Here is a 26,514-nt window from a genome sequence, read left to right on the forward strand (position 1 = left end):
CTCATGAACCACAAGATCATGACCTAAGGCTTAGTCAGATGCTAAACCAACTGAGCCGCCCAGGTGCCCCTGACCTAAATCATATTCTTTTGCTCTCTCAGTCTCTCTTTTATTTCTGCTTTCCAAACGTTTCATTTTAATATTGGGTTCATTTGTTTACTAGCCCTATTAATTCATTGATTCTAACTCTATGACAATCTTGCAAATTTTTACTATAAGCACTAAATTTCACCAAATGCAGTTTTCTGTAATTTAGGAGAGCTGAGCCAAGCAAAATGACCTTCTTAAGTAGCTTCAATACCAAAATCACAGAAATTTAATGTGCATCTGGTCTAGCCCTGGGTCTCCACCCTCACTGCTTTTTTCACGCAAGAGAAGCCTAAAACACTATTTAGAAAGACAAAAAAGAAAAAAACTGATACACTTCCATGAAAAGAAACACTTTCCTCACTTTCCATCTAGCCCAGCCCAGCATGTTCAACTACCTGAGCACCTGAAATGTTGCTGCCATAAAAACAAATGAAAATGTAAGGACAGGAAGGTATCTGATTCAAAATCCTCTTATTAAATAAACTCTGAGGAATACTGTCTGATTCATTTAACACCTTCTTCAGGGGTATGTTAATATTTACCTTTGATGTGAATAGTTTGACAAAGTCTAGTGGCTTTGGAGAAACTCTCTGTTGACTGAAGCACAGACAGACTTTCAGGTCATATAAAGCAGTACTGGAAGAATGAAGATATTCTAAGACTTCTGACTCCAAGTTTCTCCCTGGATTATTAAAAATACCCTGCAGTGTGGAGTGAAGGAAAGCTTGTGTCTACACTTTAGTTATCATTACTCACAAATTCTGAATACAGGCCAAAGTCTACCTTCACTTTGTGGGTAAGCGATTTCCTTACTTAGACAAATTTTCAGATGATTATGAGGTGACTACATCTCTCATCATTTTATTTCCAAATGCACTGTGTGCTAAACAGAATTTAAACTAACATTCAATTACTGTCTCTTGGATACATTCCAAACAGATGCATGGTGTCATAATACCTTTCTCCCCTACCTCCTCCTCTGTCCATGAAAGATGCCAATTAATTAACTGAACTGATCTTTCCCACTTTGTTTGGACTGAGCCTCAGAATCCTTCTTACCTTAGCCCTACAGGGAGTTACTGTCAATCACCTAGAGCTGGCACTGGAGATGAAATTGTTTTTCACGCTTGCCCTAAGGTAATAATTATGTGCAGAATCAATTTATTGACTTCTAACAACAATAAAATATGTATCTTCAGTGAGTAACAAATGTTAGAGACAGTGCTTTCAAAGAAAGAAGGAAGACTTCTTTCTGACTTTTCTTTCTTTCCCATATTTGTTCCATGTGTATTGTGGCTGGATCTGCTACTGAATTCAGCACTGACGGTCCACTGCCTGACCACACTGTCCTCTAAGCCTATGTGCCAGCTTTCATGTTTTGTCTTTCCTAAGGCTCTTCTTAGGAGGTGCTGCCATTTATTCATTTCCTCCTTTCACCCATAAACAAATGTGCCCATTGGTACTGAGGCACTGGTATTGAGTAAGTGGATGAACAGAAGAAATAATGAGGACACTCCTCAGGGTGAGAGTAAGAGAAAGAAACCCCTCGGTGTAGGAGTGTGTCAGCCTGAGCCTTGATGCCGGGATTTCTTCAGTATCTCCAAAAGGGGACACAGAAGTCAGTGGCCATTTGACAGCCTGCTATGAAGGTTTTTCATTATTCTGGAATATTTTACTTTTATGGAGAAATCTTCCCTTTTTTTAAAAAATATAATTTATTGTCCAGTTGGCTAACATACACAGTGTGCTCTTGGCTTTGGGAGTATATTCTCATGATTTATCGCTTACATACAACACCCAGTGCTCATCCCAACAAGTGACCTCCTCAAAGCCCATCACCCATTTTCCCCTCTCCCCCGACACCCCATCAACCCTCAGTTTGTTCTCTGTATTTAAGAGTCTCTTACGATTTGCCTCCCTCTCTCTCTGTTTGAAACTTCTTTCCCCTTCCTTTCCCCCATGGTCTTCTATTAAGTTTCTCAAATTCCACATATGAGTGAAAACATGATATCTGTCTTTTTCTGACTTATTTAACCTAGCATAATCCCCTCCAGTTCCATCCACATTGTTACAAATGGCAAGATTTCATTCTTTCTCACTTCCAAGTAGTCTTCTATCATATACATAAACCACATCTTCTTTATCCATTCATTCATCGGTTGGTAGACATTTAGGCTCTTTCCATAATTTGGCTATTGTTGATAGCACTGCTATAAACATTGGAGTATATGTGCTGCTATGAACCAGCACTCCTGTATCTTTTGGATAAATTCCTAGCAGTGCTACTGCTGGGAAGTAGGGTAATTCTATTTTTAATTTTTTTGAGGAACCTCTGCACTGATTTCCAGAGTGGCTCCAACAGTTTGCCTTCCCACCAACAGTACAAGAGGGTTGCCATTTCTCCACATCCGCTCCAACATCTGTTGTTCCCTGAGTTGTTAATTTTAGCCACTCTGACCAGTATGAGGTGGTATCTTAATGTGGTTTTGATTTGTCTTTCCCTGATGGTGAGTGATACTGAGCATCTTTTCAAGTGTCTGTGAGCCACCGGATGTCTTCTCTGGAAAAATGTCTATTCATGTCTTTTGCCCTTTTCTTCACTGGATTATTTTTTTGGGGGGAGTTGAGTTTGTTAAGTCTTTTATAGATTTTGGATACTAACTTTTTGTCTGATATGTCACTTGGAAATATCTTTTCCCATTCTGTCAGTTGCCTTTTAGTTTTGTTGATGGTTTCCTTTGCAGTGCAGAAGCTTTTTATCTCGATGAGGTCCTGATAGTTCATTTTTGCTCTTGATTCCCTTGCTTTTGGAGAGGTGTTGAGTAAGAGGTTGCTGTGGCTGAGGTCAAAAGAAGTTGTTGTCTGTTTTCTCCTCTTGGATTTTGATGGTTTCCTGTCTTACATTTAGGTCTTTCATCCATTTGAGTTTATTTTTGTGTGTGGTGTAAGAAAGTGGTCCAGGTTCATTCTTCTGCATGTTGCTGTCCAGTTCTCTCAGCACCATTTGCTAAAGAGACTGTCTTTTTTCCACTGGAAACTCCTTCCTGCTTTGTCAAAGATTAGTTGGCCATATATTTGTGGGTCCAGTTCTGGGTTTTTTACTCTATTCCATTTGTCTACCATGCTGTCTTGATGGAAATCTTCCCTTTCTGATCTGTCCAGTTACAGTTGATTGATCAAAGCAATAAGCAATTTGTATTATTAAACAATATGCACTGAAATCCATAATTCACTTAAAATGTCCCTAACACAGAGGTAATATTTGGTAAATATTTACTGAATAAATGAACAAGTAAATAAATAACTGGCAGGAGAGGAGGAAAGTGACAGAATTAATTCCCAAGACTGGGCCTGTTGCTGGTTGCCACTGGCAGCCTCCTCCAGGTCACCTAGAATTCTGTACTAGCATCATGTCTTGTGTGTGCTGCAATGAGAAACTGCAGTCTCTGTGGCCTCTAGTGCCAAACTGACAAAGAGTTCTGTTTTGAAAGCTTCTGATGAATGGTCATAGCAGACATAGAGTGGTAATTTTAACAGGAAACTTGGCCATAGAAGGCAAGGAAACTGCAAATCCCTGGAAGTTGAGAAAGCCTCACAGGCCAGGAACCTGCTAGGCATCACCTCACACAAAGCCTGCATTCTCAACTGGGCAGCGATTCTCAAAATAAAGCTGTGAAGGGGCCACAGTGGCCCAGTTCTGACAAGCTCCTGATGTAGCATCCCTGGTCAGACTCTACCTCAGCAGTTTTTATTCCAAGCGCTACGAGAAAATATAGATTTTTTTTCCAAGATGTGAAATGGCCCCTCCCCCTCTCCATTTCAGGCCTGCCGGGGCTGAAGCTAGGCAAGGTAGGCAACAGACACTGAAAATGTGCCCACTGGGATAGGGCCAGTGGCCCAGAGGACTGTTCCCCTTTTCTGTTTCTTGTTTCAGGGGACACTGTATGGAGCTGTCTGGCGGTGGTCTGGTGGTCACTGCCCTTTCTCCTCTACCCTTCCCATGGTTCCCCACTCATCCCTATCTGCTGGCCATTGAGGAGACCCTCCAGGTGGATGGCCAGCAGAGAAGGACACTTATTGCTGGGAAGCCTTTGAGCGAGCACTTATGAGGATGCACGTGTTCCCAGGGTTAGGAGAGAACTGCCAAGAAACACCCAGAGAGGCAAGGAAATGCCTGGGCAGCCCTCTCCTGTTCCCCCTGGCTTCCCACTCATGACCTCCAGCCATGAAGACCTGTTGCGTCTGCTCCTACACCATCTTCTCTCAGGTGGTCTTCTCTACCATGTTTCCACTGCCCCCTCTGCCTCCTCACTTCTCACCCACACCTTTCTGGAGTCTTCAAGTCAGCCTCCTGGACACCAATCTCACACACCTCCTGCCACTGCAGGCCACCAGAATGCACTTCTGAAAATGTGCATGCAATTGCTTCTAGCCCCTGCTTTGAGTCCCTGCAAGGCCTAATACTTCCCCCTGAAATCACAACTCCACCTCCTTAGACACCATACAAGCCCCTTCCTAATATCCCTGAGATGGTTAATTTCTTCTGCCAGACTTCAGGTGCCCTCAGTTCCAGGAACACCAAACCACCCACACATAATGAGGTACCTCAGGTGCAGCTCAAGTGTGACTCCCTGTGAAGACTTCTGTGGCACCTTCACTGTAGATGCCGCGCTCTGACCTTCCTTGCAAACACAGCTCTGCTGCGACCGTTTGCTCACACATCTTCTCTCAGAGACAAGGGTAGCATCAACTATCCCTGTATCCTTGGTGACGCCAGATGAATACCTTGCACCAGTGCTCAGCATGTGTTTACTGAGTGAATGATAAACCCACACATTCCACCTGTCCATTTAAATGGGCTCCAACTTACTCCCAGATTTGGTATGTGAGCCGTTAAAACTTTTCAGAACAAGGCAGAATTTTTTAAAAACTTGGTTAAAGTAGTTATACAATATTGTGTGAAGTGAGAGAAATCAAGTTCCTTGGAAGCTTAGTCAACTGCATCACTATTCCTGGCTGACCATCTCGGGGCAATTGGCCTGGTTCTCTTGTTTTCATTTTCTGTGTTTTGTTTTGTTTTAGTTTGTTTATATTTGCGTGTGTGTGTGTGTGTGTTTTAGCTTGTTTATATTTATTTTTGAGAGGGAGACAGAGAGTGAGCAGGGGTGGGGCAGAGAGAGAGGGAGACAGAATCCCAAACAGGTTCCACACTGTGAGTGCAGAGCCCGATATGGGGCTATAACTCACTAACCGTATGATCATGTCTTGAGTCAGTTGTTCATCCGACTGACCTACCCAGGCACCCCTCATTTTCTATGTTTTAAATTTAGATTTCCACTAATATCTTACTGGCGTTTGTGAATAAAAGCAGGTTTGTTTGTTTTTTTTAAAGTTGGTCAAACTGTTCTGTGTGTCTTATGTGTGTACATGAGAACATTATTTAGATTTCATGATGGCAGTTAGGGAGAAAGTGGTACTTTTTAGAGTCTCTTTCTATTGGAAATCTGCTAAGGATACCCAACTATCAAAGGATGCCTATGTCTGATTTAGAAAAGGGACATTTCAGAGCCTCAGCTTTGTTCACAGAAGACTGTAAAAATTACCAAGGATTTGACATAAGGGAAATTTCAAGAAAGTTTTTTTAAAGGCAAAAAATATGACAAAAAGAAATGTTATTAGTTAAGATCTTCAAGCTACACGGCCTGGTCCTGTTCACATATTAACTTATTTAATCCTTATGTTATTAGGTAGGTGCTATTATTTGTCCTTTTCATAGATGGGGAAACTGAGGCACAGGACTCTCACGTCGAGCAAGTGACAAAGCTGAGGTTTGAACAAAGGTAGCAAGGCTTAAGTATCCAGGGCCCTTAACCATTCTGTCAAACTGCCACTAATGTAAATACTTGGAAGGGATGGGTATCGTTCAACTAGTTTCTTACAGCATTCTAGAGTGCCAAGGAACAATGCCCCAGTAAGGCCTTGTCCTCAAGAAGCTGAGATGACAGATGGGGAGAGGGCAAGATATGAGCACATGCATCCATGTATCCATCCATGCATACGTAAGGCATGTGTGGACCACAGACAGGGGTGTTTGTGAAACAGCCCAGCAAAGACGTTGTACATGCTGCCCACTTAGGACCAAAGGGGCTCAGTGTGGGAGCTTCGCCTCTCTGGCACTGGTTGGGGGAAGCTCACAGGCAAATGTACAAACTGTACAAACAAGTGAGGCAACGAAAACGCAAGGGGTGAGGTAGTCAAATGTTCTAATGAAGACAAGAAGTTGAACACGATGTTAGAAGAAAAAGGAAGGATATAATTGATTTAAGGGGCAGTGCAGTAAGCATGACACAGAGGAAAGAATTTGTTTTAATCCACAGAAATCAATTGTAATAATGTCAAAAAGCCATTTGTCAGAAATCCACAACATCTGTATTCAGCTAGTCATTGACACACCAGCTCATCTCGTTGAGGACTGGAGGAAGCAGCACACCCTATAATCTAAGGGTTAAGGGGAGAGCCTGACTCTTACACAATGGGTCTTAGCTGCCAATCACTCAGGGAGACTCAACAAGGACTTTAAGAGGAGAGGATTACAAATTCTGTTTGGTTTGGCAGATACATTTCTGGAGTTGTGGACCATTTCTGATGTTGAGTTGTGCTCTCCCTGACCCCTTAGCCATGTGCCAGGGTGTGCTGGTCCTGGCAGGAGAATATGGCCTCTGACTAAATGACAGAAAGGATCTTGGGGCTTAGCCCATCTCACATGCACTTCAGTGTTTGTTGACTGATGAAATGAATAGGTACCAAACAGAGAGCATTTCACACTCCCGGTATCAGATGGAAAAATTTACAAACTCTCTATGTGCAAAATACATATATCAGTGTTACATTTAGAATTATCTACTCAACTGAAAGGGTTCCATGCAGGTTTAACTACCTCTCTGAGGAGCTAGACGGCTCTAGCTAACGTGTGGATTATATACAGAATCATTTATTCAAGTGAGGGAAAAGAGGTGTCCAGAGAATTTTCAAATTCTAGTTATGTGGTTGAAGAAAATAGACATTGAAGAAGTTCACACAGTATTCAGATGTATCTGTGATGGAAACACAGAGAGCTTCCAGATCAATGTGTTATTTGTTTTTTTTTGTTTTTTGTTTTTGTTTTTTTTTTTCCAATTTTCAGTTGGGTAAACACGGAAACCAGAACAAGGACTAGATGAGCTAAGAAACCACCTTTGCTTCCTCCCTCTGTGCTTGAGGCCGGTCTCACCCAGCCCAGCTCTGGTGTAGAACTCACTCTGGAAGACAGGAAGTAAAAAGGCCATGACCACAGCCACAGGATGGGGTGGGAGCCATTGACATCACTGAGGCTTGGGGATATACAACCACCCAGACACTCAAAATTTCTGAGGTCTGGGCTCTAGGAATAGCTACTAAGTTTCTGTCGTTAAAAACCCCCCCCAAAACACAAAACCACAACCACTGCCACCAGAATACCTCTTTCAAGCTTTCCAAATTAGCACTGCTAATTTGTCTTCCTTGAACATGGATTTGCTATTGAAGGTAAAGTAATTCTGAGAGTGTCTTTGATGTGAGAGACTTTGTAAGCACCTGAATTTAAGGTGACTTCCCCTTCCTTAGGGATTAGTGTTCTGCAGAGAAGAGGAATCATGGCTACCATCCATTTGGGCATCTAGGACACATAAATGAAGGCTTGATGGTGTGTCTTCTGCAGACCAGATTTTGGTTCCTGAACTCCCATGCTCAGATGTTAGAGTTCATTTTTGATGTTCAGTCATTTTTGCTTTGCTTTGCTTATGCCCCGCCTTTATAGGTCTTGCCCAGGCTCTCCATGTGGTCAAAAAGGGCTCAAATGGGCACTGCTCCTCCAGCCACTGAATAGGTTTTTCCCTAGCAGGTAGGATTCAGTGTCCTTGGCATTTAGCACAGAGCCTGGCACATGCAGTGCTTAGTGAGTATTTGTGAACTGAATAAATAAATGAGCCTTAGAGACAACATGCTTGAAATCGGGCTCATCACCCTACCATTCCTTAGGCCATCACTTTCTATTACAGAGTAATGCTCCATCCGAATCCTGTGAACCTCTATCTGGAAACAGTGGCCGACCGAAGGCACCTGGGAGAAGATCCAAGCCATCTCTCCGCAAGGAAATAGCTGTCGTAACCCTAACTGTGAGGGAGACCTAAGAGAGTTGTCACGCAAGTGGAGAGCTGTATGTAAAATTAAGTTCTGGGAGAAACCAAGTTACCCTGGCAGATTAGAAGCAAGACGAAGGGCCGGGCAGGGCGTGAGCTGCTGGAGGAGTGACATGCAACAGACCACCCTCTCCAATTACCCCATCCTACAGCTGAGGAACCCAGTGCCCAAACTCACATAGCTAATGAGGCGGAAGAGACAAGCAGTAAAACCTGGGTGTGGTGATGTCCCATCCAAATCTTTTCCCACGGCCCCTGTCTACCACAGTGCCACAGGGTTCAGTCCTGTCCAGTAAGGTCAGGAGACACCTTTAGATTGCTATTCTGTGCTGTAAATAGCAGGCTTCAGCTGTCAGCGGGTAAGGCTCAATAGAAGAGTCCATGCTCCCGTGTGGTGGTGTCAAACTCTGCTGACTCTCCCGGTGCCCCTGGCTTGAACCCTCTTAGTCATCTCTTGATTACACCCTGCCAACAGAAGGCGAGCACCGCCAGCACTTCATAACACCTTACCAAGAGCCAGCGTCACCTCCCATGGGCTACCATCTCCTTTCAACCCCACAACAACCCATGTGGTGAAGACTATCATCACACCCATCTTAAGCATGTGGAAATGGAGACTTCAAGAGAATAAATAACCTGGGGCACCTGGGTGGCTCAGTCGGTTAAGGGTCCGACTTCAGCTCAGGTCATGATCTCACGGTTTGTGGGTTTGAGCTCTGCGTCAGGCTCTGTGCTGACAGCCAGCTCAGAGCCTAGAGGCTGCTTTGGATTCTGTGTCTCTCTTTCTCTCTTTGACCCTCCCCTGCTCATGGTGTCTCTCTCTTTCTCTCAGAAATAAATAAAACATTAAAAATTAAAAAAAAAAAAAGAGATTAAATAACCTGATCTCAGTCCACAGAGAGGGGACCTGATCCCAGGCAGTCACCCCAGAGTTCACTCTCTTTGCCCCATGCCATTCTGCTTGCCCGCTGAAGCCTTCCCATGGACTCAGCCTTTCCCCCCACAGTTCAGCGACCACCTCACCCTAGACTGCTGCCTTGCCTCTTTTCCATTCTCTTCTGGGGGGTCTTCTGCCTCCCCTCAATTTCTGCTCATCTTCCAAAATTGTGACTTCCCTATGTCATTGAGAGGTTCTTTCCTCACATCAACCATCTCTCCAGTTCTCTGGGGTTACAAACTGGGTGCCCAACAAGTCGGTTCAAGTCTGACATTATCTACCTGGAATGAGCACCAGAACCCACCAGTAAAATGGCTCAGTGCTACAGGAAGGGCCCCGCTTCAGGTGCCAGTGGCAGGTCCTGGGCACTTCTACTTCTTTTATTTTTTATTACTTTTTTTTTTTTTAAACATTTATTTATCATTGAGAGACAGAGACAGACAGAGCACGAATGGGGGAGGGGCAGAGAAAGAAGGAGACAGAATCTGAAGCAGGTTTCAGGCTCTGAGCAAGCTGTCAGCATACAGCCTGATGCGGGGCCCGAACCTACGAACTGTGAGATCATGACCTGAGCAAAAGTCGGATGCTCAACTGACTGAGGCACCCAGGCGGCCCTGGGCACCTCTACTTCTGACCAACCAGCTATAAACCGGGAATTTGAGGGACCTCTTCCACAGGTTGGATAAAACTCACAGAAGTCAGGAAAGTGCTTTAGTTACTATTACTTTGTATTATAAAGGATACAACTGAGAGATAGCCAAGTAGAAGACATGCAGGGGGCAAGGGAAGGGGGGAGGGGGGAGGGCTTCCATGTCCTCTCTGGGCACACCTCCCTCCCACTACCTTGGTGTGTCCACCAAGCCATCTCTCTGAACCCCATCATCTAGGGGGTTTTGTCACATAGGCACAATTGATTAAATCATTAGCTTTTGTTGATTAACAAACCCCTCACCCCTTCCAGGAGGTTGAGGGGAAGCTGAAAGTTTCAATCCTCTAATCATGCCTTGGATTTTCTGACTGCCAGTCCTTCTTCAGAAGCTATCTAGTACGCCCATCTCATTACCATACAAAAGGTTCTCACTCAGGGAATTCCAAAGGTTTTGGGAGCTGTAAGCCAGGAACTGGAATAAAGACAAAATATCTGTTTTTTATTATACCACAGTCGCCTTCTACTCAGAAACCTCCATGCAGCACCCCCCTCCACCCCACTGTGACAACAGAGGAGAGCCCAAACTTTTCAGATGGCCATGGAGCTGTATAGAGCCTCATCTCCCATGATTCCTGCCTCCTCAGCTCTGGTCCTGGCTGTTCCAGAATCTTGCAGATTCCTGCGATTCCGGCCTCTGCACCTGTGTCCCATTCTCCTGCCCCTTCACTGAATCAGAACACTTCACTGAACTGAAACTGAATCAAAACATTTATCTTAGGATAAGTGTGTTTAGAAATGTGTGGAACCTCAGAGATGAGGTGGATCAAACCTCTTATAGATGAGGAAATGGTGACCCAGAGAGGTGAAGGGCATAGCTCCAGATTACAAATTTCTTATTGCTTAAAAGGCAGAGAGAAAAGTATCGATCTCTGACTTTCTGGTGATGAGTGCTGGAGATGATAAGCTTCAAATTAATAAAATAAATAAACTGTTTTTTAAAATGTCTATTTATTTATTTTGAGAGAGAGCATGCACATGAGCAGGGGAGGGGCAGAGAGACAGGAAGAGAGAGAAAGAGTCCAAGCAGGCTCTGCACTGCCAGCACAGAGCCTGATGCAGGGCTCAAACTCATGAACCATGAGATCATGAGCTGAGCTGAGATCAAGAACGGGACAGTTAATCGAGTGACCCACCCAGGCGCCTCAACAAATTAATAAACTCTTATGTAAACTTTCAAAAGCACAAATCACAAGGCAATAAAAAAAAAGAGAGATTAATTTGTTTATACCAAAGGAAGGATTTCTGTTCAATTTTCTGTTCAACGAAGGACTGAGTTAATAAGCACAATCAGAAGATACTTGCAATGTCTAAAATTGGTCACAGATCAATACTTAGAACTCCTGAAAATCAGGAAAAACAGAGTAAATCTAATTTTTTTTAAAAATTTTTTAATGTTTTACTTATTTCTAGGAGAGAGAGAAAGAGAGACAGCGTAAGCAGGGGAGGGTCAGAGAGAGAGGGAGTCACAGACTGAAACAGGCTCCAGGCTCTGAGCTGGCAGTCAGCACAGAGCCCGACGCGGGGCTCGAACCCATGAACTGCGAGATCATGACCTAAGCGAAAGTCGGACGCTTAACCGACTAAGCCACCCAGGCGCCCCGTAAATCTAATTTTTTAAAAAAGAGCAAAGGAAGTGAACATGCAATTAGGGGAGAGGAAACCTCAAAAGTAAATATGCCAAAGTCAGGAGCTATTGGAAAAATACAAGATCAAATAATGAGATGGCATTTCATATCTACTGGAAAGCTGGATAATGCTGCAAGATAGAAGTAAGGATTTGGGGATTCACATCTGTGTGGGGGTGGAAGTCAGGGAGGGTAGAGCATACCAGTTCCACAGGAAAGCAATCTGGAAATCTTTAGTCGACTTAAGGATACACTTCCCTAAGACCAGCAATTCTGCCTTGGGTATGGATCCCAAAGAAATCCTCCCAGGTAGGAGATGGAGGAAGCTATTCAGAGCAGCACATTTGTGTAACTGCAGCATAAATGGTGCCATATCCAAAACCATCACCAGAAGAGCAGATGGTAAAATCTACGGAGATCTCTGTGGAGCACAGTACATGGTATACACAGGATGACATGGACAAACGTGAAAACAACCAGTTTTAAAAAGCAGGATCAGACCTGTATGTACAGAGAACAAACTAATGGTTGCCAGAGGGAAGAGGTGCGGGGTTGAGCAAAATGGGTGAGGGGCAGTGGGAAATACAGGCTTCCAGTTATGGAATGAAGTTACAGGAATACAAGGCAGAGCATAAGGACTATAATATAATAATACTGTAACAGTGTTGTATGGTTTTATGGTGACAGATGGTAGCTACATTCGTGAGTACAGGAGAATGCATAAACTTGTCCAATCACTACCTTGTAACTTGAAACTAACGTAACATTGTGTGTCAAGGATACTCAGATAAAACTAAAACAAAAACCCACACAGCCAGTTTAGGGCAAAAGAAAGAAAGAGAATGAGCTGAGCATCAGGAAGAGTTATATAATTTAAAACATAAGAACCATAACTATATATGGGGGCACCTGGGTGGCTCAGGAGGTTGAATGTCTGACATGGGTTCAGGTGATAATCTCACAGTTGGTGAGGTCAAGCCCCACATGGGGCTCTCTGCTGTCAGCCTGTCAGCACAGAGTCCACTTCAGATCCTCTCTGTCCCCCCTCTCTCTGCCCCTCCCCTGCATGTGCTCTCCCAAAAACAAATAAATATTTGAAAAAAGAAAAGTGCCTTAACTATAATAAGGCTTCGGCAAGTACACACAGAAACAAAATATAAACATCAAACAGAGTGGTTGTTCATGCAGGAGGTGGGAAATGTTGACAGAAAGCGATTTGGTTAGAGGTCCGCTGGGTGAGTTAAAGACAGGGGCCCTGGTCCCCACCCTGTCTGCTGGCGCAGGCACCAAGGCGCAGTTTGCTACGGCTGCAGTCCTTTGGACAGAGAGTGGATGCAGGAGGAAGCGCGTCAGAAGCAGGGCCGGCTACAGAGGAGGCTGCCCTTCTCCCCTGAAGCTATCTTCCTCACAGCCCACTCTGAAGGTGGGAAGCACACCTCCGGGCATGAATTCCTCACACTGTGCGCTGTGGGGGTGGCGGTTCACGAGTCTGCTCAACGAGTAAAATAGTTTAGAAAATGGGGCTTAGAAAAAGCAGTGGAAGGGCAGAGGAGGGCTGGTGGAGTGTGCCAGGCAGTTGGAATCAGATAAAGTAACACTGCAAAACCCAAACCTTCCCTTGTTTTGTTTTCTTCCTGGCAGCGCCCCCAGAACTAACCTTTACTGAGGTCTTACTATGATCCAACAGGGTGGTAGGGATTTTTACACATACTGTCTTATGTACCGCTCACAAAAGTCCAACACAGGGAGGTGGCAGTTACCTTGTTTTGCAGTCAGGGAACAGGAGGCTCAGAGAAAGTAACGTGGCCAAGCTCACACTGTGACTGCATCCATGCTGTCTTCCTCATGCCTTCAGGGATGCCAATCCTTCCACAGAGACAGCTATGCCAATTAGTGGTTCTGACATTCTCCCTCTAGAAATTTCTGCCTAGCAGCTGGGTTTAGGGGTTTTCCATGCTTGCCCCAGGGCCTCCAGAGGTATCAGAATTGCTCAAGAAGCTCTGGCTGGGACATGCAGGTCTAGAAAGTCTACACCTCCTCAGAGGCTCCTGCTCTAGGGAACGCCTGGGGTTGAGCTAGATTCTGGTAGCTTCTTCTTTGCCTTCTATCCTCTTGAGTCCTTAGATTTGGCTCCTCTAACCAAGTCCAGTTTTGAGAGACTGGAGATCTCCCTGCACAACTGTTTTCCATCCAACCTTGAATCTCCAGCTTCCTGGTATTCAAGATATGGAAGACGAGTGGGTGGAGTAGGGGGACATTTATTGCAGAACAGCAATGAATTCCCTGCGAGTAGAATAATATAAACAAAAAACGACAGTGAAAAATCTCCTTATCGCATGTTAAAGCAATACAAGGCTAGAATTTTATTCAGGTCAAAGCATGTTTGTCAAACCCCAGAACTGCAGAGTAAGTCCTGATGAGATACTATCAGGAACGTGGCCATCAGCCTCCCCCATTTTACCTCCTGTTAACATTACACATCAGCTTATTTTCCTCAGGCCACAGTCCAATTATTCTGGGTGAAGCTGAAAATCACTGCATCCAACAAACAGCATTCTAAATAATTCCCAGTGGTGAACCACTGTAACACAGCAAATTGCTCCAGCCTCACCCAGAGTCCTATCATATACACTGATATGATGATTAATATCATCAATTTGACTCAATTTGACTTAAAAAGGAAAACATTAGTATTAGGGAAAACTAGGAATTCTCTCTTTTTTTTTTTCACCAAAAGGAGTTTACATAGCTATGGAGGAAACGCTGTCACAAGAGGAAAAGTTTCGAGCATGTGGTTCATGTGAAATCAAAACAAACTCACATTATGTTTATTTTTGCTTCCGGGAGGATATGAAGATGTAGGCTAATAACGATTCAATTCAATAAATATTTATTCTATCAGCACCGCACACAAAGCATCAGACAGGTTGGGCTGTGGAAATACCAACGCTAAGCGACCATACAGGGTTCTTGAGACCCATCATTCTTCTGTGGAGTCCAGATAGATGCTGGTGACCCCCCTGCCCCCATCTGTGGACTTGGAGGGCTTAGGGATCTATCTGAATTGTTGTGCTTTCAGTGACCTGATAACCTTACGACCAATAATCAGAATGGAGAGGAGCTCTCACCTCTCTGAAACGAGCTTTCTTGTTGGCAGAAAAAAAAATCAAACAGCTCTATCTTTTCATCTTTTCCCATCTTCCTTTCTCCAAGTTTCCAGGGAAAAAATAACTTCTGTACTCTTCTCATTCCAAGTGTATTGTCAGCCCTCTGTATCCCAGCCTGGACCACACCTCTCTTTCCTTTCCCTACACATGGTCTCCAGAGATTTCCCTGGGCCCTGCTTTGTTCTTCCTCTTACAAGGCTCTTAAGATTTCTTATTGCCAGTTTCTCCACAGAATCCCTTTAGTCTAGGATTTTACAAAGGATTAAACTTGGGTGGTGGTTTGGCTGAATAAACAAACCATATATATGTTTTGGTCATATTTATTACTGTGTAACCTTTCTCTGCTCATTTTCTAGAATTTAGTCCACAAATAAGGCATTGCCTTTAATAGAGCATTTGGGAGCTTGGATTTAAAACTCTTGCACATGTTTTAAGAGTGCCTCATCTCTTAAGTTGGATTCTCTTCCTGTATCTCTGCTGCCAAACTGATTTTATTGAAATTCTTCGAAAACCCCAGTGTTAAAGCATTTTGGGTCTCTATGGAAGTTTCTTTCTTTCGTTAAAAAAAAAATATATATATATATATTGAGTAGTAGCTGGGAATAATAACTAACATTTACATAGGCCATACTATGTACCAGACAATCCTCTGAGGTAGATACAATTATTATCCCCATTTTATAGAGACTGGAACTGAGGCTCAAGGAGACAATAAATAACTTGTACACAGAAGGCAGCTGCACCAGGAATCTACCCCAAGCTTACGAGCCTAACCGTGCTCAAGCTCCAACGTCAAACGGATCTGCAACCCATTCTTATCCCGTCTCTCTTTTGGAGCCGGTGGCCAGGGCACTGTACGCAACCTCTTTGAGTTGAGTTTTCCTTCCAATAAAAACGAAATAAAGCATTCTAGTCCTGTTCCCGGCACTGGATAACTGCCAATGATCCCACGTACCCCAAGTGACCCCCCTTCGAATAGGGCAGAGTTCCTCTTCTCTAAATACCCCTTCTCCTAGCGGGGGGCTTAAACACATCAATCCACTTAAGACGAATCATCCAAGGGACTTCTATGTCTGCATCTACCTGGCACGTCGGCCATTGCGTCCTTTCTCCCCACAGTGCTCTGCGCCCTGTCCCTGGGCCAGACACCCGATTTCCCTCTCTGCTCGGGACTCCCATCCCGGGGCTCCCCAGGCTCCCCGACGAGCCAGGAGCCCTCTTACCATGGCATCGTAGCGCAAGGCGTTCATGAAGTGCACCACCTCGGCGCCCTTGTACACGGTGAACCACATGGTGCCCTGGTACTGGTCGCCGGCGTCGAGCAGCAGCACGTGCGGCTCGGCGCGCCGGATCTGCTGCACCTTGGTGAAGAGGCGCGCTACGCCGCCCACGCAGCGGCTGGCGTTGACGCACTTGCTGGAGTCCTCGCTGGTCTGCTCCAGCCGGCTGTGCACGTCGTTGGTGTGCAGGACGGTGAGTTCCCAGGCTCCTGCCTCCGGCCNCCCCCCGCCACCCCACAGCCGGTGCGCTGCCTTTCCGGGGTGCGTGGGATGAACCGGAGGGGCCACCCAGCATCTAAGTCCTCGCGGTTTCCAGCCTCATTTGAGGCACGAGTTTTTCTCAAGAGGAAGGCACGGTTTGTGTTGGGCTTGTGGTCGCGCGAGCTCAGCACTCGAAAGAGCGAAAGCGGGAAAGGGGAGGAAAGACCAGATGGGCGACGTGACGGGGGGCGGGGGGAGAGGAGTGCAGCGAGGCCGGAGAGGAGAGCGCTTTGCCCTTCGGACTGTGGAAGCCAAAAACGGACTGTGACGCTTGGCCGCCCGCTCTCTCTGCAGTTGGAGGACGCACCAAGTCCGTGTGGTTTAGACGTAGAACCTGACAGGTGAAGACCATCCCAATCCAGCCCGGCGTTTGTTCACAATTAAAGCCTTAGCGACGAACCGGCACTGGTGCGGGAACAGGTCTTGGAAGCAAAAACAGACTATGGGGGTAAAATGAACAACTACGTAGACTTGATGCTGCCTTCCGTTGCTTTTTTAGGCACTTTTGTTTTTTAGATGATAATGTTTTATGGACTTCTTGCTTTTTTAGGTGTTAATGTTTTAAGAGTGTGTGTGTGTTAATGCAAAGCTTTGGGTAAGGAAAACAATAATAGGAATGCATTCAGTAAGTCATATATATCATCAGTATATATATTGTTTAACCAGCTGATTCCTGAGTGCTATCAATTATCTAGCCCCTTTAGGGTGGGAAGAAGGGAATGAGTTTGGAGGCCCTCTGAGGTGTCCTACGATTTATGCTTTACCGAACAGCATATGTAGTCCTCACACTTCCCAGAATGCATCAAGTCAGTACTGTTGGCTTGTTGTTTTTGGTTTGTTTTCTGTTTTGTTTTTTTTTAAGCGTTGTGGGATAATACACCTATAATGTCAAAATTACCATCTTAACCACTTTTAAGCGTACAGTTTAGTAGCATTAGTTTCACTCATCATTGTTGTGCAACCATCACCACTATCCACCTGCAGAACTTTTTCATCTTCCGAAACGGAAACTCTTGCAGCCTTTAAACAATAACTTTCTAACTGCCCTCTCCCGCCAGCCCTTGGCAACCATCGTTCTGCTCTGTCTTCATGAATTTGCATACTTTAGGTACCTCATATAAGTGCAATCAGACAATATTTGTCTTTTTGTGGCTGCCTTACTTCTCTTCACGGTCCATCCACGTTGTAGCATGTGTCAGAATTTCCTTCCTTTTTAAGGCTGAATAATGGTCCATTGTATGAATGTATATCCCACATCCTGTTTATCTATTCACCCATCTATGAACACTTGGGTTGTTTCTACCTTTTGGCTATTGTGAATAATGTTGCTATGAACACGATATACAAATAATCTGTTTAAATCTCTGCTTTCAGGGTTTTTGGATGTATACTTAGAGGTGGACTTGCTGGATCACATGGTAGTTCTATGTTCAATTTTTGAGGAAATGCCATACTTTATTCCATAATGGCTGCATCATTTTACATTCCCACCAGCAATGACCAAGAGTTTAGTTTCAGGGCACCTGGTTTGCTCAGTGGGTTAAGTGTTGATTCTTGATCTTGGCTCAGGTCATAATCTCCTGATTCGTGAGATTGAGTCAGGTGCTGACAGCCTGCTTGGGATTCTCTCTCTCCTTCTCTCTTTCTCCCCCTCTCTGCCCCCCTCCCGATTGTGCGCATGTGTGCTCTTTCTCTCTCAAAATAAATAAATATTTTAAAAAAGAGTGCCAGTTGTTCCACAACCTTATCAACACTTGTTTTCTGCTTTTTGATAATAGCCATCCTAAGGGATTTGAAGTAGTATCTCACTGTGGTTTGATTTGCATTTCCATAATCTTTAATGATGTTGAGCATCTTTTCATGTGCTTATTGGCTATTTGTGTATCTTAGTTAGAGAAATGTCTATTCAAGTCCTATCATTACCCATGTTTTAATAGGATTATTTGTGTGTTTTTTGTTAGTGTTGCTGATGAGTCTATATATTCTGGGATAATAATCCCTTATCAGATATATATGTTTTGCAAATGTTTTCTGTCATTCCACAGGATGCCTTTTCATTCTGTTGATAGTCTCCATGTATATACTATATATTGGATATAAAACAGACCAAAGACCTAAACCTAAAAACTAAAAAAATAAAACTCTTAGGGAAAAAAATAGAGAAAAAGCTTCATGACACCAGATATGGCAGTGTTTTTTCAGCTATGCCACAAAAAAACATAGATAACAAAAGAAAAAGTAGTTAAATCAGAATTGTCAAAATACATATTTGTGTATTTTTTGTTTATTTTAGGCATTGTGATTGCTGTCAGGTTGTATCTCAATGTGGTTTTAATTTGCATTTCTCTGATGAAGAGTGATGTTGAATGTTTTTTCATGTGGCTGTTAGCCATCTAGATGACTTCTTTGGAGAAGTGTCTATTCATATCTTTTGCCCATTTCTTAACTGGAATTTTTGTTTTTGGGGTGTTGAGTTTGATAAGTTCTTTACAAAATTTAGATACTAACCCTTTATGTGATATGTCATTTGCAAATATTGTCTCCCATTCCATTGGTTGCCTTGGTTTCACTGATTGTTTCCTTCGCTGTGCAGAAGTGTTTTATTTTCATAAGGTCCCAATAGTTCATTTTTGCTTTTGTTTCTCTTGGCTCTGGAGACGTGTTGAGTAAGAAGTTGCTGCGGCCAAGGTCAAATTGGTTTTTCCCTGCTTTCTCCTCTAAGATTTTGATAATTTCCTGTCTTATGTTTAGAACTTTCATCCATTTTGAGTTTATTTTTGTGTATAGTATAAGAACGTGGTCCAGGTTCATTTTTCTGCATGTTGCTGTCCAGTTTTCCCAGCACCATTTGCTGAAGAGACTGTCTTTATTCCATTGGATGTTCTTTCTGGCTTTGTCAAAGATGAGTTGGCCATACATCTTTGGGTCCATTTCTGGGTTCTGTATTCTGTTCCATTGATCTGAGTGTCTGTTCTTGTGCCGGTACCATACTGTCTTGATGATTACAGCTTTGTAATACAGCTTGAAGTCTGGGATTGTGATGCCTCAAACTTTGGTTCTTTTTCAGGATGGCTTTGGCTATTCAGGGTCTTTTCTGGTTCCATACAACTTTTATGATTGTTTGTTCTAGCTCTGTGAAGAATGCTGGTGGTATTTTGATAGAGATTGAATTGAATATGTAGATTGCTTTGGGTAGTATTGACATTTTAACAATATTTGTTCTTCGAGTCCATGAGTATGGAATATTTTTCCCATCTTATTGTGTGTCTTCTTCAACTTCTTTTATAAGCTTTCTGTAGTTTTCAGTATATAGATTTTTCAACTCTTTGGTTAGATTTATTCCTAGGTATTTTATAGTTTTTGGGGCAATTATAAGTGGGATCAGTTCCTTGATGTATCTTTCTGTTGTTTCATTATTGGTGTATAGGAATGCAACCAATTTCTGTGTGTTGATTTTATATCCTGCCATTTTGCTGAATTCATGGATCAGTAGCGGCTTTTGATGGAATCTTTTGGGTTTTCCATATAGAGTATCATGTCATCTGCGAAGAGTGAAAGTTTGACCTCCTCCTTGCTGGTTTGGATACGTTTTATTTCTTTGTGTTGTCTGATTGCTGAGGCTAGGACTTCCAATACTATGTTGAATAACAGTAGTGAGACTGGACATCCCTGTCTTGTTTCTGACCTTAGGGGGAAATATCTCAGTTTTTTCTCATTGAGGATGATATTACAGGTGGATCTTTTATATATGGCTTTTATGATCTTGAGGTACAATCCTTCTATCCCTACTTTCTTGAGGATTTTTACTAAAAAGGATGCTGTATTTTGTCAAACACTTTGTCTGCATCTTTTGAGAGGGTCATGTGGTTCTTGTTCTTTCTTTTATTGATGTGATGTATCACATTGATTGTTCTGCAGATAAACTTGCATCCCAGGTTTAAGTCCCACTTGGTCGTGAATAATTCTTTTAATGTATTGTTGGATCTGGTTGGCTAGTATCTTGTTGAGGATTTTTGCATCCATGTTCGTCAGGGAAATTGGTCTGTAGTTCTTTTTAGTGGAGTCTTTGTCTGGTTTTGGAATCAAGGTAATGCTGGCTTCATAGAGTGAGTTTGGAAGTTTTCCTTCTATTCCTATTTTTTGGATCAGCTCTAAAAGAATAGATGTTAACTCTTCCTCAGATGTTTGGTAGAATTCCCCTAGAAAGCCATCCAGCCCTGGACTCTTGTTTTTAGGGAGATTTTTGATTACTAATTAAATTTCTTTATTGATAATGGGTCTGTTCAAATTTTCTATTTCTTTTTGTTTCAGTTTTGGTAGTTTGTATGTTTCTAGGAATTTGTCCATTTCTTCCAGATTGTCCATTTTATTGGTGTATAATTGCTCATAATATTCTCTTATTATTGTTTGTATTTCTGCTGTGTTGGTTGTGATCTCTCCTCTTTCATTCTTGATTTTATTTATTTGGGTCCTTTCCTTTTTCTTTTTGATCAAACTGGTTAGGGGTTTATCAATTTTGTTAATTCTTTCAAAGAGCCAGCTCCTGGTTTCATTGATCTGCTATACTGTGTTTTTTTTTGTTTTTTTTTTATTTAATTTCAGTAGCATTGATTTCTGCTCTAATCTTTATTATTTCCTGTCTTCTGCTGGTTTTGGGTTTTATTTGCTGTTCTTTTTCCAGCTCTTTAAGATGTAAAGTTAGGTTGTGTATCTGAGACCTTCCTTCTTTAAGAAGGTCTGGATTGCTATATACTTTTCTCTTAATGACTGCCTTTGCTATGTTCCAGAGGTTTTTGGCTGTGGTGTTATAATTTTCTTTGGCTTCTGTGTACTTTTTTTTCTTTCTTTCTTTCTTTATTTTTTAAAAAATAATTGTTTTAAAGTTTATTTTGAAAGAGACAGAGATGCACAATTCAGGGAGGGGCAGAGAGAGAGGGAGACAAAGAATCCCAAGCAGGCTCCACACTATCAGCATGGAGCCTGACATGGGGCTCAAACTCATGAAACTGTGAGATCATGACCTGGCCCAAAATCAAGGGTTGGATACTTAACTGACTGAGCCACCCAGGTGCCCTGGCTTCCATGTAGTTTTTAATTTCCTCTTTAACTTCTTCGTTAGTCCATTCATTCTTTGGTAGGATATTCTTAAGTCTCCAAGTATTTGTTATCTTTGCAAGAGTTTTCTTGTGGTTGATTTCTAGTTTCATAGCATTCTGGTCTGAAAATGTGCACGGTATGATCACAATCTTCTTGTACTTGTCGAAGGTTGATTTATGTTCCAGCATGTGTTATATTCTGGAGAATGTTCCATGTGCACTCGAGAAGAATGTGTATTCTGCTGCTTTAGGATGAAATGTTCTGATTATATCTGTTAAGTCCATCCAGTCCGGTGTGTCATTCAAAGCCATTGTTTCCTTATTGATTTTCTGTTTAGATTATCCGTTCATTGCTGTAAGAGGGTGTTGAAGTCCCCTACTGTTATAGTGTTATTATCAGTGAGTTTCTGTATGTTTGTGATTAATTGATTGATATATTTGGGTGGATTTGGACCATAAATGTTTACAATTGTTATGTCTTCTTGGTGGATAGACCCCTTATTATGATATAATGCCCTTCTTCATCTTTTGTTAGTCTTTGTTTTAAAACTTAGATTGTCGATATAAGTATGGCTACTCCGGCTTTCTTTTGGTGACTCTTAGCATGATAGATGGTTCTCCATCCCCTTAGTTTCAATCTGAAGGTGTCTTTAGGTCTAAAATGGGTCTTTTGTAAACAGCATATGGATGGATCTTGTTTTCTTATCCATTCTGTTACCCTATGTCTTTTGATTGGAACATTTAGTCTATTGACATTTGGAGTGAGTATGAAAGATATTAACTTATTGCCATTATGTTTCCTGTAGAGTTGGAGTTTCTGGTGATGTTCTCTGGTCCTTTCTAGTCTTTGTTGATTTTCGTCTTTTTTTTTTTTTTTCATCTTTTCTCCCGTGAGACAGTCCTCCTTAAAATGTCTTGCAGGGCTGGTTTAGTAGTCACGAACTCCTTTAGTTTTTGTTTGTCTGGGAAACTCTATTTCTCCTTCTATTTTGAATGACAGCCTTCCTGGATAAAGAATTCTTGGCTGCATATTTTTCCAATTCAGCACATTGAATATATCCTGCCACTCCTTTCAGTCCTGCCAAGTTTGTCTGGATAGGTCTGCTGCAAACCTGATCTGTCTTCACTTGCAGGTTAAGGACTTTTTTTCCCCTTGCTGCTTTCATGATTCTTTCCTTGCCTGAGTATTTTGTAAATTTGACTATGACATGCCTTGTTGATGTCATTTTTGTTGAATCTAATGGGAGTTCTCTGTGCTTCCTGAATTTTAACGTCTGTGTCTTTCCCCAGGTCAGAAAAGTTTTCTGCTATGATTTGCTCAAAGACACCTTCTACCCCGTTTTCTCTCTCTTTATCTACTGGGATGCCTATGATTTGGATGTTATTGCTTTTTAATGAATCAATGAGTTCTCTAATTCTTATATCATGCTCTTTTGTCTTAGTTTCCTTCTTTTTCTCTGCTTCATTATTCTCCATAAGTTTGTCCTCTATATCACTGACTTGTTGCTTTGCTTCATCCATCCTTGCCGCTGTGGCACCCATCGAGATTGCAGCTCAGACACAGCATTTTTATTTTTGTCCTGACTAGATTTTACTTCTTTTATCTCCATAGAAAGGGATTCAATGCTTTTTTCAACCCCAGCTAGTATTCTTATTATTGTGATTCTAAATTCTGATTTAGACACTTTGCTTGTATCTGTCTTAAGTCCCTGAGGAACATTTCTTCTTGTTCTTTAGGGGTCAGTTCCTTCATTTTATCATTTTGAAGGAAGAAAAAGACTGTTGAATTCTGTGGTTCAAGTTGGCAGATTGTGTGTTAATCCTCAAATCAGTTTTCTAGGTGTGCAAGATGGTTTGGCATTGATCTAGCTGCATTTCAGGGATGAGAGAAGCAAAAAAAGTTCCATGCTCCTCTGCCATCTTACCCCTTCCATTAATTATTATTTCTAATCAAAACGGACTTTTATTTGTGTCATGACCTTTTTCTTTTTTTAATGTTTTTAAAAATTTGTTTATTTTTGACAGAGAGAGCGAGAGACAGAGCATGAATAGGGGAGAGGCAGAGAGAGACAGAAACACAGAATCTGAAGCATGTTATAGGCTCTGAGGTGTTAACGTGGAGCCCGATACAGGGCTCAAACTCATGAACCACAAGATCATGACCTGAGCTGAAGTCATCCACTTAACTGACTGAGCAACCCAGGCACCCCATGACTTTTTTTTCTACCAGCAACCTAGAAGTTTGGAAGAGTATAAGGATTCATGGGAAAACCCATGTACTGTTTGTATTTTTTCTTTAAAATATAGCTACATATGTTTTCAAACATAGCTATACAGATTTTCTTTAAAGCATAGCTATGTAAGTTTTAAAGAAAAAGTACAAAAATACATACAAGTTCTTTATATATTTTGGATACTGTTTATCAGATATGTCATTGGCAAATATTTTCTCCCATTCCACAGGTTACCTTTACTTTTGTTGATTGTTTCCTTCACTGTGCAGAAGCTGTTTACTTTGATGAAGTCCTGCCACTCTGGAAGAGTATGGAGGTTCCTCAAAAAGTTAAATATAGAACTGCCCTACAGTCCAGCAATTGCATCACTATGTATTTATTCAAAGAATATAAAAATACTAATTCAAAAGGATATGTGCATTCCCATGTTTATAACAGCATTATCTACAGTAACCAAACTATGGAAACAGCCCAAGTGTCCATTGACTGATGAATGGATAAAGAAGACGTGGTACCAGTGGCGCCTGGGTGGCTCAGTTGGTTAAGTGTTAGACTTCACCTCAGGTCATGATCTCATGGCTCATAAGTTCTAGTCTTGTGTCGGGCCCTGTGCTGATATCTCAGAGCCTGGAGCCTGCTTCAGATTCTGTGTCTCCCTTTCTCTCTGCCCCTCCCCCTCTTGCACTCTGTCTCTTTCTGTCTCAAAAATAAACATTAAAAGTTACAAAAAAAGAAAATGTGGTACATATATACAATGGAATATTAGCCACAAAAAAGAATGAAATATTGCCATTTGCAACAACATGTATGGAGCTAGAGAGTATTATGCTAAGTGAGATGAGTCAGTCAGAGAGAGACAAATACTATTTGATTTCACTCATATGTGGAGTTTAAGAAACAAAGAAAATGAGCCAAGGGAAAAGAGAGAGATGCAAACCAAGAAAGAAACACTCTTAGCTATAGAGAACAAACTGTTGGTTGACAGAGGGGAGGTGGGTGGAGGGATGGGGTAAATAGGTGATGGAGATTAAGGAGTGCACTTGTGATGATGAGCACTGGATGTTATATGGAAGTGTTAAATCACTAAATCCTACACCTGAAACAAATATTACACTGTATGTTAACCAACTGGAATTTAAATAAACCTTTAAAAAAAGATACATATTTTAAACTAAGAAAAATGAGGAGGGGTAAGCTTTTAAGGAGCACCTTCTTCAAACAACCAAGTCTTGTGGTGGCCAATTTATCTTTACTGTTTTATTGAATTCTCCCAGTAGCCTTTTTAAGTTGAGGATAATAAGTCACAGAGAGATGAAACACTTTGTCTAGTTCAATTTAGCCAGGTCTGATCTATCACTGGCTATCTATCCTTGATGACTCAGAATTATATATATTTTTATTTCTTTCAAATGGAAAGTACATTATCTGAAACCTTGGGCAAGACTCTTGATTCTCCTGTGGTTTATTTTCTCATTTTACATAAGAAGAAATGAGGTAATAAAGCTCTCCAAAGCTTACAAAACAGGTTCCTGAGAGATTGCCATATAGTGACATGGTGGTTGGTGATGCAGGGCTGGGAGCAGGGCTTCCCTGAGAACAGAGGAAGAGCTGGAAGTCCACACCCCACCCCTATAATGATTGACAGGTAAATGGTAGAGGAAGTGGTAGATAGTAACTGGAACTGGAGGGACAATCCCGTAGGGAGCTGAGCCTCCTCCACTCCCACAAAAGAGTAGCAAGTTGACATACAGGGCAAACTGACATTAGTATGCCTGAGCTTTCCCCTTCCCTTTTTAGAATAAAGAACATAGGTCACAAGGGCAGCCTGCAGCAGCCAATATCCATCTAATCCTTCACATGTGCCTAGCACTATATATCAACCTATTAAATCTCTTTTAATTAATACAACAACCCTACGAAGGGTTTTGTTATCTCTGTTTTACAGAAGGGGCAAAAGTGTAAGTGTCTTGCCCAAGATCACAGAGCTGGTAGGTAAAGAAATAACCTTGCTTTTAATTACAAACACATTTGTATAATTTACATAGAATTCTGTGTGTTTTTACAAAATTGTGTACTCTGAATTTCCTTTAGCTGGGAGGCTTTCAGGTTGAGAAGCTTTAAAATAGGTCATGGGGGTGCCTGGCTCAGTTGGTGGAGCATATGACTGTTGATCTTGGGGTTGTGAATTCAAGCCCCACATTGAGGATGGAGATTACTTAAAAAAATAAAATCTTTAAAATAAGTCATGAATGCTCTGAGAAATTTAATCCCATTTTCATTAGAATTACTAGTATAAAGTTAACCCAATCTTAGAGTCTCGCCTCTTTAACCCCCAAACTGGTCCAGAACCAGTCCACAAAGAGTTGTCTTTCCATTGTCTGTCAGTTCAGGCCTTAAAAAGAGTTTGATAAATTTCATTTTGTCATGATGTATAATCTCTTGGATTTTGTTTGATAGTATTTTGTTGAGAATTTTTATGTCTATATTCATAAGAGATAACTGGTTTGTAGTTTTCTTATCTTGTCACGTTTTTGTCCAGTTGATATATCAGGGTAATGTTGGCCTTATAGACTGAATTGGGAACTTTTCATACTTCTACTTCTTAGAAGAATTTGTGAACAATTAGTGTTAATTTCTCTTTAAATATTTGGGAGAATTCGTTAGTGAAGCCATCTGAGTCTGGGCTTTTCTTTGTGGAAAGATTTTTGATTATTAATTCAGTCTCTTTACTTTCTATAGGCCTATTCAGATTTTCTTTTCTTCTTTTTTTTTTTTTCTTGAGTCAGTTTTAGTAGCTTGGACCTTTTTGGGAATTTGTCCATTACACTTAGGTTATCTAATTTGTTGTCATATAATTGTTCATAGTATTTCCTTATAATTCTTTGTATAAGGTTGATAG

General features: G+C 41.9%; 1 protein-coding gene across 1 annotated transcript in view; it reads right to left on the bottom strand.

Moving 5' to 3' along the window:
• NT5E (5'-nucleotidase ecto) overlaps positions 1-16,637 on the bottom strand; it is a 48,840-nt gene extending 32,203 nt beyond the window's left edge. Inside the window, exons 1-2 of the mRNA XM_077750346.1 lie at positions 16,452-16,637; positions 15,968-16,276 (exon numbers count right to left, since the gene is read on the bottom strand). Of these exons, the coding sequence (XP_077606472.1) occupies positions 15,968-16,276; positions 16,452-16,637 (495 nt within the window). The remainder of the gene's footprint in view (positions 1-15,967; positions 16,277-16,451) is intronic.
• Between the last annotated feature and the right edge of the window lie 9,877 nt (positions 16,638-26,514).

The sequence above is a fragment of the Crocuta crocuta genome, unplaced genomic scaffold (assembly GCF_008692635.1).
Source record: "Crocuta crocuta isolate KB4526 unplaced genomic scaffold, BGI_CrCroc_1.0 scaffold9, whole genome shotgun sequence".
Classification (NCBI taxonomy): domain Eukaryota; kingdom Metazoa; phylum Chordata; class Mammalia; order Carnivora; family Hyaenidae; genus Crocuta; species Crocuta crocuta.